At 39.4% G+C, this 14,077-nt stretch overlaps 2 protein-coding genes across 2 annotated transcripts in view; both read left to right on the top strand.

Annotated features, from left to right (window-relative positions):
• The first annotated feature begins 122 nt into the window (after positions 1–122).
• On the top strand, positions 123–6,951 carry slc39a9 (solute carrier family 39 member 9). Its single transcript, XM_041061052.1, has 7 exons — positions 123–659; positions 892–1,000; positions 1,726–1,929; positions 2,426–2,494; positions 2,791–2,876; positions 3,010–3,144; positions 3,650–6,951. Exons 1-7 carry the CDS (start codon positions 564–566, stop codon positions 3,881–3,883), a joined length of 933 nt encoding a protein of 310 aa, XP_040916986.1. The 5' UTR covers positions 123–563; the 3' UTR covers positions 3,884–6,951.
• A 1,037-nt stretch (positions 6,952–7,988) lies between these two features.
• Positions 7,989–14,077, top strand: part of plekhd1 (pleckstrin homology domain containing, family D (with coiled-coil domains) member 1) — a 41,476-nt gene continuing 35,387 nt past the window's right edge. Inside the window, exons 1-10 of the mRNA XM_041061102.1 lie at positions 7,989–8,143; positions 9,496–9,589; positions 9,762–9,851; positions 10,253–10,329; positions 10,427–10,518; positions 10,601–10,653; positions 11,212–11,306; positions 11,414–11,507; positions 11,958–12,172; positions 12,865–12,997. Of these exons, the coding sequence (XP_040917036.1) occupies positions 7,989–8,143; positions 9,496–9,589; positions 9,762–9,851; positions 10,253–10,329; positions 10,427–10,518; positions 10,601–10,653; positions 11,212–11,306; positions 11,414–11,507; positions 11,958–12,172; positions 12,865–12,997 (1,098 nt within the window). The remainder of the gene's footprint in view (positions 8,144–9,495; positions 9,590–9,761; positions 9,852–10,252; positions 10,330–10,426; positions 10,519–10,600; positions 10,654–11,211; positions 11,307–11,413; positions 11,508–11,957; positions 12,173–12,864; positions 12,998–14,077) is intronic.

The raw sequence follows: 14,077 nt of genomic DNA, 5'->3' as shown, positions 1-14,077 counted from the left end.
CTCACACACACACACACGTGATGATGAACACGCAGGCACCTCCTGGTCCTCCTCCTCCTCCTCCTCCAGCGTTTCTCGCAGAGACGTGGCAGCAGGTTGAGGAGATGAACCGTGACCCGGAAACACTTTTCATATCGGCACCAAACAAGAAGATGTTTCGTTAGCCACTTTGTTAGCTGCTATCCACGTCGGGAAGTTGCAATATTGTTTTTGACAACTTAATCTTGAAGAAACGATGCGGGTTGTCGGTAGTTTGCAAGTGAGGGTTAACGCGTCAGGCTTCTTTATTTGCGAAATTTAAGAACCGGACAAATACCGAAGCTAGTTAGCTTAGCTTAGCTAACGGTGTCGAGGCCAGCGGCTGTAACGTCTCTGTTTGGTTAACGTGGATGTTTGGTGGCTGGCTGAACAAAACTAATAGCTATCGTTGACTAACAGCTACTGTCCGGGGCATGCTGTTTAACTGGACGAGCACGAATAAAAGTCCGTGTTAAAAGTGTTGGTGGAGGTTGTTTTTGATGGTGTATCTTAGCAGGAGATTAGCCTAAGAGAAAAGTGCAGTCATGGACGATTTTAGCTCGATCAGTTTGCTGTCCCTTGCGATGTTGGTGGGATGTTATGTAGCCGGGACGATACCTTTAGCAGTCAACTTTTCAGAGGTAAGTTTCTTAACATGCAAAGTTTGGTAAAAGTGCTTCCCGATAGCATGCACTGTGAAGCTAACTTTATCAATAGCCAACACATTCCCAGTTTTAGGAGAGGTAAAAGTTCATCTGTCAGTGCCTTCAGTCAGAAGCACAGATAATGTTATCAGTCGACATAAAAAAAAAAAAAACAATGAGACTGCCTTGTGCTAATGATTTGTTTGTGACTCTTTTTTTGTTTCTCCAGGAAAAGCTGAAGCTGATCACTGTGCTGGGAGCAGGGCTGCTTTGTGGGACCGCACTTGCTGTTATCATTCCTGAAGGGGTCCATGCACTTTATGAAGAAATCCTTGAAGGTAGAGCGCTCCAGTGTAGAAATGCCCAGAATTTGTCTCTTCTCCAGAATAATTTGACAAAAGACAGTTTTAGTATCACTAGAGTGTACTAGTGTCCTGATTTCAGTTTGAAAACCTGTAGATTATTTTTTCCCTTGAAGATCTGTTCATCTGATTCACAATAATGCCACAATAATACTGAATGGTGCTCTTGTAGGCAGCCTGTTCAGTTATTCCGATTCAGGAGCTTCAGTGCATGAATGTGCCGCTGACAAATCTGCAGAAATGATGTGATTCAGTCACAGCAACATGGACCTGAAGCTCAGAAGGCATGTTTCCACCATCTTGTAGAATCCATGTCAAGAAGAACTGAGTCAAACAAGGAGAGGCCCTATCCAGTATTACTGTGGTGTTCCTTATAAAGTGCTTGGTGAGATATATAATGCACACGTTTGCCTGAGATCGTAACAGTTTGAGTCGTATACAAACAGAGCGAAGTTCGATGAGAGGTAAAGTTCATACTGTTGACATCTGTTCCTGTTACGTAACAAACTTTGTCAAACACAGACGTTTGTTTTGTGATCACTTATATGTTGACTGTGTTTAAGAGGGATGATATATGTGCTTGTGACAGTCTCTGTACTAAGCAGTGTCACAGATCACAATCTGAATCACTGTTATTGAAACATTAGGGTATTTAAGTCTATCTGCCTCTTTCTGTTCTCTCCTCACTTGTGTGTCTGCAGGTGGACACCACAGTCATGGGCAGGTTGGAGGCGTGGAGGCATCCGAGCCAAAGGTTGAAGCAGACGCTGCCCTTGGTGCCAGTGGGAAACATGAACACAGTCATGAGCAGCTTCATGCCTGCATCGGAGTGTCTCTGGTCCTGGGCTTTGTTTTTATGCTCCTGGTGGACCAGATAGGCAGTTCTCATGTGCATAACACTGAAGGTCAGTATGACAAGGGACAGCAAATACAAATTAAAGCATTCAAAGGACACGTTTCTTAGAAATCAACAGTACGCAGGTCCAGACTGTCTTTATGAAGACTTAGTTTGGGAAAATGGGGCTTGGTGATCAGTGTCATCAAGTGCAAACATTCTCCAGCAGATAATTATTTTGTTGAATTACACCCAAAACACCCCCAGATGGCTCAGCTACAAATTCTGTTTTCCCAGATGCACCCACGCTCAACACTGAACAGTTTTTCAGAGCGTTTATTTGAGCAGCTAATGCTCCGCAAACTGTTTACAAAGTCTGCCAACATGTGACACCACACAGTTCTTACTCAGTGTGGAGATGCTGATCTTTAATTATCACTTGGTTCTACAGTTCAGAAGCAGATTATTGCTTGGTTTTTGCTTTTATATATTTTTCTCAAACAGATAGAAGAAAAGGCTCATTGCAGAATTTTTCTGACTGTTTTTTTTTTTATAATCTGTTTTAGATCCAGAGTCAGCAAGAGTCACCTCTTCGAAAATCACCACCACCCTGGGTCTTGTGGTCCATGCTGCAGGTACGTTTGTCTCATGTCTCTTGATGGTACTAGACTTCTATTATTTATGTAGATTTACTTCTACAAAATGGACAGTATAGGTGTGATCAGACAAATGTGTTTGACATTGTCTTAACAGTTACTGAGATTTTCTGTTACTTGTTGAAATATTAGTGAATCTCATTTGGAACTGAGCTTAGTGTGTGTCGAAGCAGTAACAGCAATTTTTTTGTAATGATATAATCAGGACTTTTTACTGTTGTTGTTCTAATGATCTAACATTATACTTATCTCATTCACTTTGTCTTTGTCTCCAGCTGATGGAGTTGCACTTGGAGCTGCTGCCTCTACCTCTCAAACCAGTGTTCAGCTCATTGTCTTTGTAGCTATCATGCTTCATAAGGTACTAATGGTTCATATCATGTACAGGAAATAATTGTTTTTCAATATCCTTTTTCATACTTCAGATTTATGGGATACATATAAACAAACTTATGTACAAAACAGTGTGGCCTCTTTCTCTCTGTTGTTTACAGGCCCCAGCAGCGTTTGGCCTGGTATCTTTCCTGATGCATGCTGGTCTTGAGAGGAACCGCATCCGCAAACATCTCCTGGTCTTCGCCCTGGCAGCGCCTGTTCTTGCCATGCTCACATTTTTAGGCCTCAGTCAGGTAAATATTATAATATATATAACAGAAATAGTAAATTTATATATTTTAAAACTGGGTTTTTGTATTTGTATTATGAAATAGACATGATTTTATGAAACTTTTATTTTTTTTTAAATTTTCTCAGACCAAACCAAATGCAACTGTCTCCCAGAGGCTGGAGGAGTGTTTCCTTTCACTTATCTTAAAGTTTGAAAAGTTACCCAGCCTGAGACAAACCAGCTGTCATCTTCTTAGACTGTTTTTAACCAAAGAAACAGAACAAGCTCCATCGAATCAGAGTTATGTCTTGGAAAACCAGTACAGCTGGGAAGACTAAAGGATTCTCTGCAAAAGCCATTTACAAGAGATAAGATTAAATTTCATTAGCTATAAAAAAAAAATGAAATGGTACAACAGATGCATTTTATCAACACTGGATCCATCTGAAAGGAAATGTTTCTTGGTGAAACTATTTCTTTTATCCAGACACTTTGCCTCACATTGTTTTTGTTTCTTTTACCCTCAGAGCAGCAAAGAGGCCCTTTCAGACATCAACGCCACCGGTGTCGCCATGCTCTTCTCCGCTGGCACTTTCCTCTACGTGGCCACCGTCCACGTCCTGCCTGAGGTCGGGGGTGGCGGCCACAGCCACGCTCCCGCAGGAGGGAACGGGGGCAAAGGACTGAGCAAGGTGGAGGTGGGAGCTCTGGTGCTGGGCTGCCTCATTCCTCTGGTGCTGTCTGTCGGTCACCACCATTAGACCCACGGTTCAGGACGGATTTAAGACAGGTGTACAGGGGAAAGAAGCAGAAACAGAGACTTCAAACATTGTGGATTTAAATGTCTTATTGCTTGTCTGCTGATGAACCTCGTGGACCAGACTGGTGCTCATTGCGGGGACATCGTATGACTCGAAACCCAAGTTGAAACAGGGAGTGAATGATGTTAAGGAAATCAGAGTTGTTGCAGGGACAACCGAGGCATTTTTTTTTCTACTGACGACGAAACATGGTACAGCCACTGTATGTTTCCATTTATGCCACCAGATATGTTGATCTTTTTCTGAGAGGCCAGAGGACAGATAGTTTATTTAGATCACTGTGGAGTTTTCAGTGTTGCATTATCGTGCTTGTCCAAAGTCGAAGAACTAACCCTGATTTCAGTGATGTTTTGCTAGATGGCAGTTGCACAGTGAGATTTAGATGATCTTGATTAGGCTTATGATATCAAGAAAGCAAAGTGTTTTTTATATATATATATAATTGTACAGATCTCTTAGCAACGATCCAGACTGATTTGAACTGATTTTTCAAGTGCCATATTAGGAAGTTTGAAACAGACCCCCGAAGAAATGGCGCCGTAAGGACATTACAGTTTGTAGAGGACGTTCCTTTCTTATTTTCCTGGCGGCCAACTGTGAAGCAGGATGAGGGATCAGCCTGATTAACCAGCCAGATGCATCAACAATTTTTACTTTGGTTGAGTTTGTGGAGGTTTATCCTGTTAGAAAAATCGGTTGCAACAAGCTGTTTCCTGGCCTGATGATGGAAGCCGAGTTAGGATGGATACTAACAGGGTGTTTTCATATAAAACCACGTGCTGATATTTATGATCAGCTAAAACGTGAGCCTTTGGTAAGGACAAGACGCAACTAGCCTCCAGGTATCACAAGATTTGTCCCTTTTTATTTTACCTTATCAGTTTCCTGATGTGTTTATTTTTCTTCTGTTTTACATGGAGAATAATTATAAATGGAAATTGCAGGAAAAGTCTGTATTGGACTGTCTTAAGTGACTATGAGTAAAGAGTGTTACTAAGCTTATTTACAGGTGGAGGGTTATTTCAGCCGCTCTGAATGAATGAATGAATGGTTTGACTTTATAGAGGCCATTAACTGGACGAACTCATGCAGGGACCATCGGCTCAGGAGGACAGACATATTACTGATTTTGTGACAATTTTGAACAAGCCTTTTTTTTTTTTTTACTTCGTTTGCTCCTCAGTAATTAATTATACCTGAGCAATAATTGTAAAAAATCAGAAAAACGTGAAATCGGGGGGGGAGTCACTTCTCTCTCAGGAGTGCAGCGGAGTCTGAAATGGATACAGAGAGTGTGTTGTGTGATTCGCATATCAAGATCTGCCAGATGGATGCTCTTGAGCGCAGCCTTGCCCTGACATCCCCGTCTCTGCTCCATTAAAACGTTAATGTTGATGCATTGAAATCCAAGGTGGCTGCTCCCTCTTCTATCGGGACACATGGATCTTGCGAGTGTTTCTCTTTCACTGTGCCTGCTCACAGCAGAGCTTGTGTGTGTATATGTATGTATACTGTACAGAGTAACTTCTTCCTTCCACAATCATGATGATCTCTAGTGTGAGACCGAACGGCTTTCTCACAAATTTTTATTTTAATTTAATTTTTTTTTTTTTGGTCATGGACGGAGTGTTTGTTGTAGTACAGACACAAGAGGCTACAGACAGTCTGAGGAGTCTCTGTTTTATGTGTAAATTTAACATTTTTACTATCAAATTGTCAGTTAATTCCAGCTTCTTTGACGAGAAAAACTCAAATGTGATGTTTTAGCTTCATTGTGTGATTGCGAGAGAAAGTGGTGGGTCGCATGCAGACCAGCAGCTGCATGACGGTTTTCTTTTTTTATGGGACGCTGTGTATGTATCACAAAAGGGAAACACACACCACTGTGTTGCTTTATGCCCGGGCATGTTGGCGGACAGCCCCGTTATGTGCAGTTTCATCTTTCTAAACAATGTTACCTCAGAAATGTCAGAAAATTGTGAAAAATGCTTGTCACAAGTTCCCAGAGCCATAGGTCATGTGTTGGAATATTTTTCTTTGTTCGACCAACAGTCCAAAAATCCAAATATATCCATGCAAATATATACATCCTCATCTCTCATCTATTAAGAGTTTTACATTCAAAAACTAACATAAAATACTGAAATCTCTCATGTAGAACAATCAAAACTGTTCTGCCTTTGGCAGAAAATGTTTTCAGAGCCTTTGAAGTTCTCTCATCTCATGTTGGTCACATTACTTCTTTTGGGGAAGAGTATGAAGGAACAATTGATAAAATAGTTCTAAGAAGATGTTTAATTTCTGGAGGTGAGCAAAAACTGAATTTTCAAGGGGTGTTAAATTAATTAAACTTTAAAAAAAATGAAACCCATTGGATTAGCTGAAAAAAAGGTATCACAAAACAGAACAGGGCTCAAAAAAAGTAAATGCTTTGGAGATGAAAGGTTTTCACAACGAGTAACAGGTTTCGTATGGTTTAGTTTATAATTTTACAGAAATAATCTTCATAATGTTTAGTCTTGAACATGTTTAATCATGTTTACTGACATAGTTAAAGCCATTTTTAAATTTAGTTAATAGTTGATTTTTTTTTTTTTAGTTTGGCCCCTTAAAGTCAGGTTCGTAGTGTTAGTCTGACTATTTTAAAATGCAGTAACCATCACATTTACGTAATTTTGCCCATGTCTACATGTAACATCTTTGATTATACACGTATGTAAATTAAAATGGTGTGCTTCAGAAGCTCTTTAAAGCTCTTTTTAACAGGACTACACAACACACAAACAGGAAGAGATAACAGCACATACTGGGGCTGTTTCACTCTGAATCAGGAAAGTTTTAGGATCAGGTTCATATTTGTAGTAGCTTCAGTCGGGGTAGGGTGTGTCTTTTATTTTATTTTTATTTTCTTTCATTCCAGGATGAGTCTGCCTTATTTCCAGATTTTGAATTGTGAAGTTGTAAAGCAATGTGTTTTATGACAACTAAATTAAAGGTTTTTTAACTGGTGAAAATGCTGGTGTATATTTTGATGATTTAAGCATGTTTACTGATAGATATGCAGCAGGTCAGTAACACGTCTGGTTTCACTTCACTTAAATGGTTGCTTATAAAGCTCTATGTTGGTTTATAGACAACAGGTTTTCCCATATATATTTGTATTTGTCTTATTCATCAAGGTAAGAATTCATGGGAGTCTTAACTTTTTGTCGCATTTTTATCAAATTATGAAACTTTTCTCTTAAATTAGATGTTTAAAATATTTTTTTCAGAGGCTTTTTGTTCCCTGACAGGATATTTTACTCACGCAAACTGGAAAAAAAAGTCTGCACGCTCATGCATTTCCCTGTTAAAGCTGAGCTGTTAATATCTTTATAATCTGCTGTCCATCCACTCTTAACACATGTTCGGTAAATTAATCTGATACTCACGATCCTAAAGCTGCATGTCAACCGCTCTGACTCTCCATCCTCTTTACTAGAGAGTTGTGCAGCCACGCCTCAGCCACAGATGTTCTTCTAATTCACTGCTGATGGGTGGATGGAGAGACCAGAGAGTTTGTACCTGCCAAGAACTGGAGACTGCTGCTTTCTGCGAGTACAGTAATCTGAATAACAGCTTTTACTGGCTGGAATGCATTGACCGGTTTCAGATTTAGCAACTCAGTCCTAAAGCTTCCCTCTCTCCCCCATCGCCTCCCTCCCTCCCTCCCTTCCTCCCTTCCTACCTCCCTCTTTCTGTCTGTCATGCCTGATTTCATCTCCGCTGTGCTTTGCAGTCAGTCTGCCTCCAGCTGATGAGCGTATTGGCAGCTGCATCATTCCACCCTGCTGAGTTATTGGGATTTGTTTGCTACTTTTCCTGCTTTGTATTGAAGCTGTCCCTGCAGCTGTACATGCACTTACGTGTGTGTGTGTGTTATTGGGTGTTGTTGGGCTAACCGTTATTGACTGACTGTATTGTGGTTTATTTTTTTAATTCTATTGATTGATTGTTTTTTTTTTCTTTTTGGCACCACCTCCCAGGGTGCGGGAAGCCTGAGAGGATGTTCTCGTCTTCATCCAGAAACTCTCTGTTCTCGCCCTGGTCGTCCATGGAGCAGTCGGACTCTGAGGTGTTGGACATCAGCACTAAAGTGCAGCTGCATGGCGTACTGTGGAAGAGGCCATTCGGACGGCCCTCAGCCAAGTGGTCCCGCAGGTGAGGGTGAGGTGTGACTTCTGTTTTAGGTCATTTTTATCTTATAACTTCATTAAGAGCTTCATATGGTCATTTCTGTTGCTGGGGGCAAAATTCTGTCTCCAGAGCTTAGAAAAGTTTTTCAAAAGATTGTGGGTGGACTCAGGAATCATTCTTTAGAAGAAATCTGATTTTTCTTTGGTTCCTAAAAAGCTGCCATTTTGAATTCTGAGGCCTTTCCTCTGAACAAACAAAATGTTGATTATTCTCAGATCATTTTTAGGTTTTTCTCCCAGTAAGTGTCAGAGACTAAACTGAAAGGTTACTATCTTTGGTAATATATTTGACAAGAGTTTAAAAATATAAACTGACGATTCGCTGACATGATGCAGGTCTGAAAAATAATTATCTCACTGATTTGAGAGCAAAAAGCAGTCGAGAACAAACATCTGTTGTGATTTTCCTATTAGAAAAATATCACAAATTACAGAAAAGTATTTTTTTGTGACAGTTCCTCGTTGACCAGTTGGTAAAACGTGTCGACTTAACTGACTGTATTTCTGGTGTTAAATCATTAACATCTTTAGGATTTCAAAGCCAAACTGTTTACATGTTGTTGTGTCAGAGGATTGCTTTATATAACAACAGGATATACTTATCCACAGACGTTTTCACATCCCAGTGTCAGCACATCCTGACAGGAGTATATATCTGGATGTTAAAATGCCTGGATTGGTACCTTATGCCATGATAATGCTCTTAGTTTACATAACACTTAAAACGACAATACACAGTGGATCCAGAGAGTCCATTTGCAGTACGATCTTTCTAACCTTTCCCATTTGCTTGTGTCATAAAGGTAAAAAAACAAAACAAAAAACCCCAAACATTTGAAATTAGTTTTCAGTGCCAAACCAGAAACGGCTGAGCTCAGTGATTTAGTGCAATGTGTTGTTGTCACCAGCTTAAAAAAAAAAGAGGCAGTGGTTTGATCTAAATCTGTCAAACAGTGTGACGAAATTTAGATGAGGGCGACTGAAACCTTAGAATGATTTTAAATGACTTCAGTCAACATGGAGCTCATGACTCAGCCTGAATTTTAATGGGTTAAGAATAAAAAAAAATAAAAAAAAACGTGCTGTCTTGCAGCAAGAAGCAGATTGTGTTGTGTTGTTGAGGGAGAAAGTGCATATATTGTTGCATATATATTTTTTTGTAATAGACAAAGATGGACTTGGTCACTGCAAAAACAAATGATCGATGATCAAGTTATCTGCTCATCAGATTTGTATTGAGAACATCAGCAGATGTTGGTTCCTTTCAGCCCCACAGGATTGTCTCACTGCTGCTTTATTGTCTTCCTCGGTACAAAGATTCTTCATCATCAAAGACAGCTTCTTGCTCTACTATGCAGAGAGTGAGAAGAGAAACTTTGAATCCAACAGGTACTTCAACATCCACCCCAAGGTGAGCTGCTGCATCTTCTCTGATACCTTTTTGAGAAAGTGACCAAGAAAGGGAAAGATTTTTTTTTTTTAATTTGATGATTTGCTATTATAAACAGGAAGAGTGTACCTGAGCTAACTATCCAGAAACATCACAGCAGTGAAAATAACAGTGTGATTTGTGTCTGTCTCAGGGAGTTATTCCTTTGGGAGGATGTGTGGTGTCAGCTAATGAAGACATGGGGATGCCCTTTGCCATCGTGATCAACCTGGAAGATTTCACTGTAAGAACATCACTGCATCATTTATCAGCCTCACTGAGGTTTAAAGTTTAATTTGTATGACAGATGTGGGCATAGAGCTGCAGACAGACAACAGCAAACAACGCGTTTATGCAATATATAATAAATCCAACGTTATAAGTGTTTGTGGGACAGCTCAGAGGCAATAGTCCCGTAGAGCCAAACTGAAATAGCTCTGTCTAAATTGTACTTTTATGACTGTAATAATGTGAGGAATCAGCCTAATCCTGCTGCAAATAGGACACATAATGGAGTGACACGACTGAGTTACATCCCCTTTTACTTTCTCAGCAGCCCAAAGATAGAAATCCACTCTGTATTTTACAGCCTGAGCCCATTATTGACAAGATGCTGTTGTAAAATATTGTGTATCTGTCCCCCAGGGCACCATCGTCCTGGCTGCTGAGTCTGAGGAGGAGCAGGTCCAGTGGATGGAGATGCTCCAGGAGTCGGGGAAAGTGTGAGTGTTCGACGGCACAAATTACACACACAGTGCCGTGTTTCAATTTTAATGATCAGCTCTTGGTTTTGTTAAAATTCCTGCGTTGGACCAACAGCACATGGAAGAACGCCCAGCTGGGAGAGGCCATGATCGAGAGTCTGGAGGCTCAGGGGCTGCAGCTGGCAAAGGAGAAGCAGGAGTATCTGGGTAAATGTGGAGGAAGTCACCTGAAAAAAAAAGCATTTCAACAAGCTGAAGCAGGTGATGCGAAATGTTTTTTTTTCTCCAGATAAACTGATGGAAGAGACTGAGGAGCTTAGTCATCAAAGGGCACAGAGAGAGGTGAGACTCCTCTGGTATCATCACACAGCAGCAACATCATGTTTTCGTTTTGGGGTCAAAAGATATTTCTGAGCACGGAAAAAGATAAAAAGATTAGAGTTGTATTTTTTTAAGTCAAATTAAATCATTAAAGTATTCAAGAACTTTAGGTTTACTTTATGCCCTTATGTGATTTTTTTTCTTGATTTTCTTCAGATCTTTTGTTTCTGAGTTTATAATGATACAAAACAGAGAAAAGCAACAAATTTTCATGTTTGAGAAGCTGAAAACAGAATATTTTAGTTTGTTAGAAAAATCATTTAAAATTAAATTGAATTGATCATCAAAATTATTATTTTTTTTTATATTTGAGTCTCTTATTTTTTTATATTTAGGTATTAAAGTAAAGGCTTCTTCACACTGGTTTTGTAAAACAAGATTTTTTTTTTTCAGCCAACTAATATTTTAGTTCATCGTTCAATTATGTTGCTCCACAATAATATCAAATATGTTTCTTCATTTTAATAATAAGTTAAGTTTTCCTGCCATGCACAATAACAGTTGGGTTTGTGTGTGTAGGAGTTGGAGCGTTTGAACCAGGTCCTGGAGGAAGAGAAAATGAAGTTTGAGGAGGTGGTTCTGGAGCTGAAGGCGGAACAGGAGCAAATTAAACTGTAAGAACTCGACCGTTCTCTGTTTATGTTTTTTTTTACTTGTACTTATTAGAGTGAACAAGCCTGTAAATTCACGTGGTTTGTCCTCTGTTGTGTGTTGATGGCAGAGACCTGGATGGCACAGCTCAGTCCCTGAGAGGTGTTGAGAGTGAAAAAGAAGAACTGAGCAACTTAACGGTCATGCTGCAGAAATCCATCGAGGTATGAAAAAAAAAAGTCTGAAAGATCAAATAAAAGCTATTTGTCGCTGATCCACAGATACTGAAAGTGTGAGGACCAGCTCAACAAAATGAACTAACCTCATCGATAAGTTGGAAATGACTCTGGTGCTTGATTCACATCATGTAATGTTACAGCTGCTGATGTAATAGGTTATGTAACAAACCCTTGAAGTTGATATTCCAGTTATCCTGCTAATTTAATAAACTGGACATTGATGAAATTCTGGGATAATAGCCAAGTGAAATAACTTCAGTCAGAAAGAACAGAGAAAAAACAATTACACTGATCTTCCTCTTGATGTCACTAATTAAACATGAGAGATTATGACTTGTAATATTCATCACTATGGTCCCCATTGAAGAGGCAGACTAAATAATTTTAGACTGAGAAAAGTCAGGGGGATCTGAATTTCTTGTTTTTGTGTCTCAGGAGCTCTCACAGGAGAAGCAGAGAACTCTTGAGCTGCTGGGCGTGAAGGAGCAGGAGGAGAAGGAGGCGGAAGCGGCGATGGAGAGCTCCGAGTCGACCCACGGGAAGTCTGAGGGTGGTGAGGGGCTCGGAGACGGGGATCTGGTGCAGGACCTGCAAGACATCGAGGAGCAAATGAAGATCCTGCTGAAGGAGAAAGAGCAGGCTGATGGGAAGTGAGTTTAATTTAAATTAATTTAATTTAATTTAGTTTAGTCCAGTTAGAAACTCTGTTCACCCTTTGTCCCAAAAAAAAAAAAATCCAGGTTCATTCTTTGTAATACTGTACAGTAGAGCTTTAGACTGCAAGTGTGTTTTGGCATCCAAAGGGTCAAACACTCTGGCCTTTCCTGGGAACCTTGATGCTAATGGCAGAGAGGAAGTAAGCACTAGTGGAAATGTGTATTGATCCCTAAACAGCCAGTCCAGTAATCAGCACCAGTAAGTGGAATATTACAGGCAGCTGATATTGACTGCATAACACTAATGTTCTGCTGCGATCACTGAAGTATATGACCCATAACGTTATGTTTCCATGAGCTCAGTCTGACAGATACAGCTGTCACAGACAAAATGCAGCACAATCATACAGAATAATTTCATGTTGACTCAGTTCTCAAGTTTTTTATAAACTTATTTATTCTGTGATTCAGCAACAAGAAATGTAGTAGAATAACATGTTTTCCACTTGACAATATTATGCAAACAGTGTTTCACAAAGGTAGTAATTATTACAGAACTCGTTTATTTTACAGGGGCTTAGTGTGTTATGTTTTTCAAATGTAACTTTAATCTTGCAGACTTTTTTTCTGTCAGGAGAATTATGCATGGTGTCTTTTCTCTATTTGACAACCCTTCTGTCATTCAGGCTCAGGGAGAATGAGCAGCGGGCTAAAGTCCTGCAGCAGGAGAGGGAGTATTACTCGTCTCAGGCCCGGGCTCTGCAGCAGTCGCTCTCTCAGCTCACAGTGGACAAGCAGCAGACTGAGGCCGAGCTCAAGGTAACACAGTGTGACTCAGCAGCTCTCAGCCCACAGTTATGCAGCTACAAAACACTGCTCAAAGTCAGCTTAAAGGTCAGCACATTAATCAGCTGTCAGGATCATGTTTTTAAAGATAGTTTCAGAGGAGTTTTTTTTTGTACAAATAAAAATTAAAAGAGTTTTGGTTAAGTGAAATCAGTCATCACATGTAGAACAGATAAATGATGAAAACAAACCAGCGAAACTGAAATGAGGTTGAACTGAAATGTGCTTGTTTAGGTCGTTTACTTCAGTTTCAGCCTTCACATAAAATGACTAACACTAAACACTTTTCATGGCATTTTGAGGTCTTACTAAAATATGACTTTTTTTGGCATATTTTGACGCCTTACCCCCCCATGATGTGTTTTATGACATTTTGAGGACTTACTAAAATATTACTTTTTTTGGCATATTTTGACGCCTTACGGCTGTGTGGCACTTTTCGTGACATTTTGAGGTCTTACAAAAATATGACTTTCTTTGGCATATTTTGACTATACTATGATGTTTTTTATGACATTTTGAGGTCAAAAATTTTTTTGACTTTTTTTGTCTGATTTTGACGTCTTACTATACTATGACGTTTTTTATGACATTTTGAGGTCAAAATTTTTTTTGACTTTTTTTGGCCAATTTTGACGCCTTACTATACAATTATTTCTTTTATGACATTTTGAGGCGAAAAAAAAATCGGACTTTTTTGGACAATTTTGACGCCTTACTATACTATGACGTTTTTTATGACATTTTGAGGTGAAAAAAAATTGTGACTTTTTTTTGTCCGATTTTGACGCCTTACTATACTATGACGTTTTTTTTATGACATTTTGAGGTCAAAAAATTTTTTGACTTTTTTTGTCCGAAAAAAACGCCTTACTATACTATGACGTTTTTTATGACTTTTGGAGATCAAAAAAAATGTTGACTTTTTTTGTCCGATTTTGACGCCTTACTATACTATGATGTTTTTTATGACATTTCGAGGTGAAAAAAAATTTTGATTTTTTTTGTCCGATTTTTAAGCCTTACTATACTATGACGTTTTTTATGACATTT

The sequence above is a fragment of the Toxotes jaculatrix genome, chromosome 17, assembly GCF_017976425.1.
Source record: "Toxotes jaculatrix isolate fToxJac2 chromosome 17, fToxJac2.pri, whole genome shotgun sequence".
In the NCBI taxonomy this organism is placed as follows: domain Eukaryota; kingdom Metazoa; phylum Chordata; class Actinopteri; family Toxotidae; genus Toxotes; species Toxotes jaculatrix.
This window is presented reverse-complemented; position numbering and strand designations above follow the sequence as displayed.

Coding starts and splice junctions, on each gene's coding strand:
- slc39a9 (XM_041061052.1), top strand. CDS start 564: ATGGACGATTTTAGCTCGATCAGTTTGCTGTCCCTTGCGATGTTGGTG. Junction 660..891: donor TAGCAGTCAACTTTTCAGAG/GTAAGTTTCTTA, acceptor TTGTTTCTCCAG/GAAAAGCTGAAGCTGATCAC. Junction 2,877..3,009: donor TAGCTATCATGCTTCATAAG/GTACTAATGGTT, acceptor TGTTGTTTACAG/GCCCCAGCAGCGTTTGGCCT.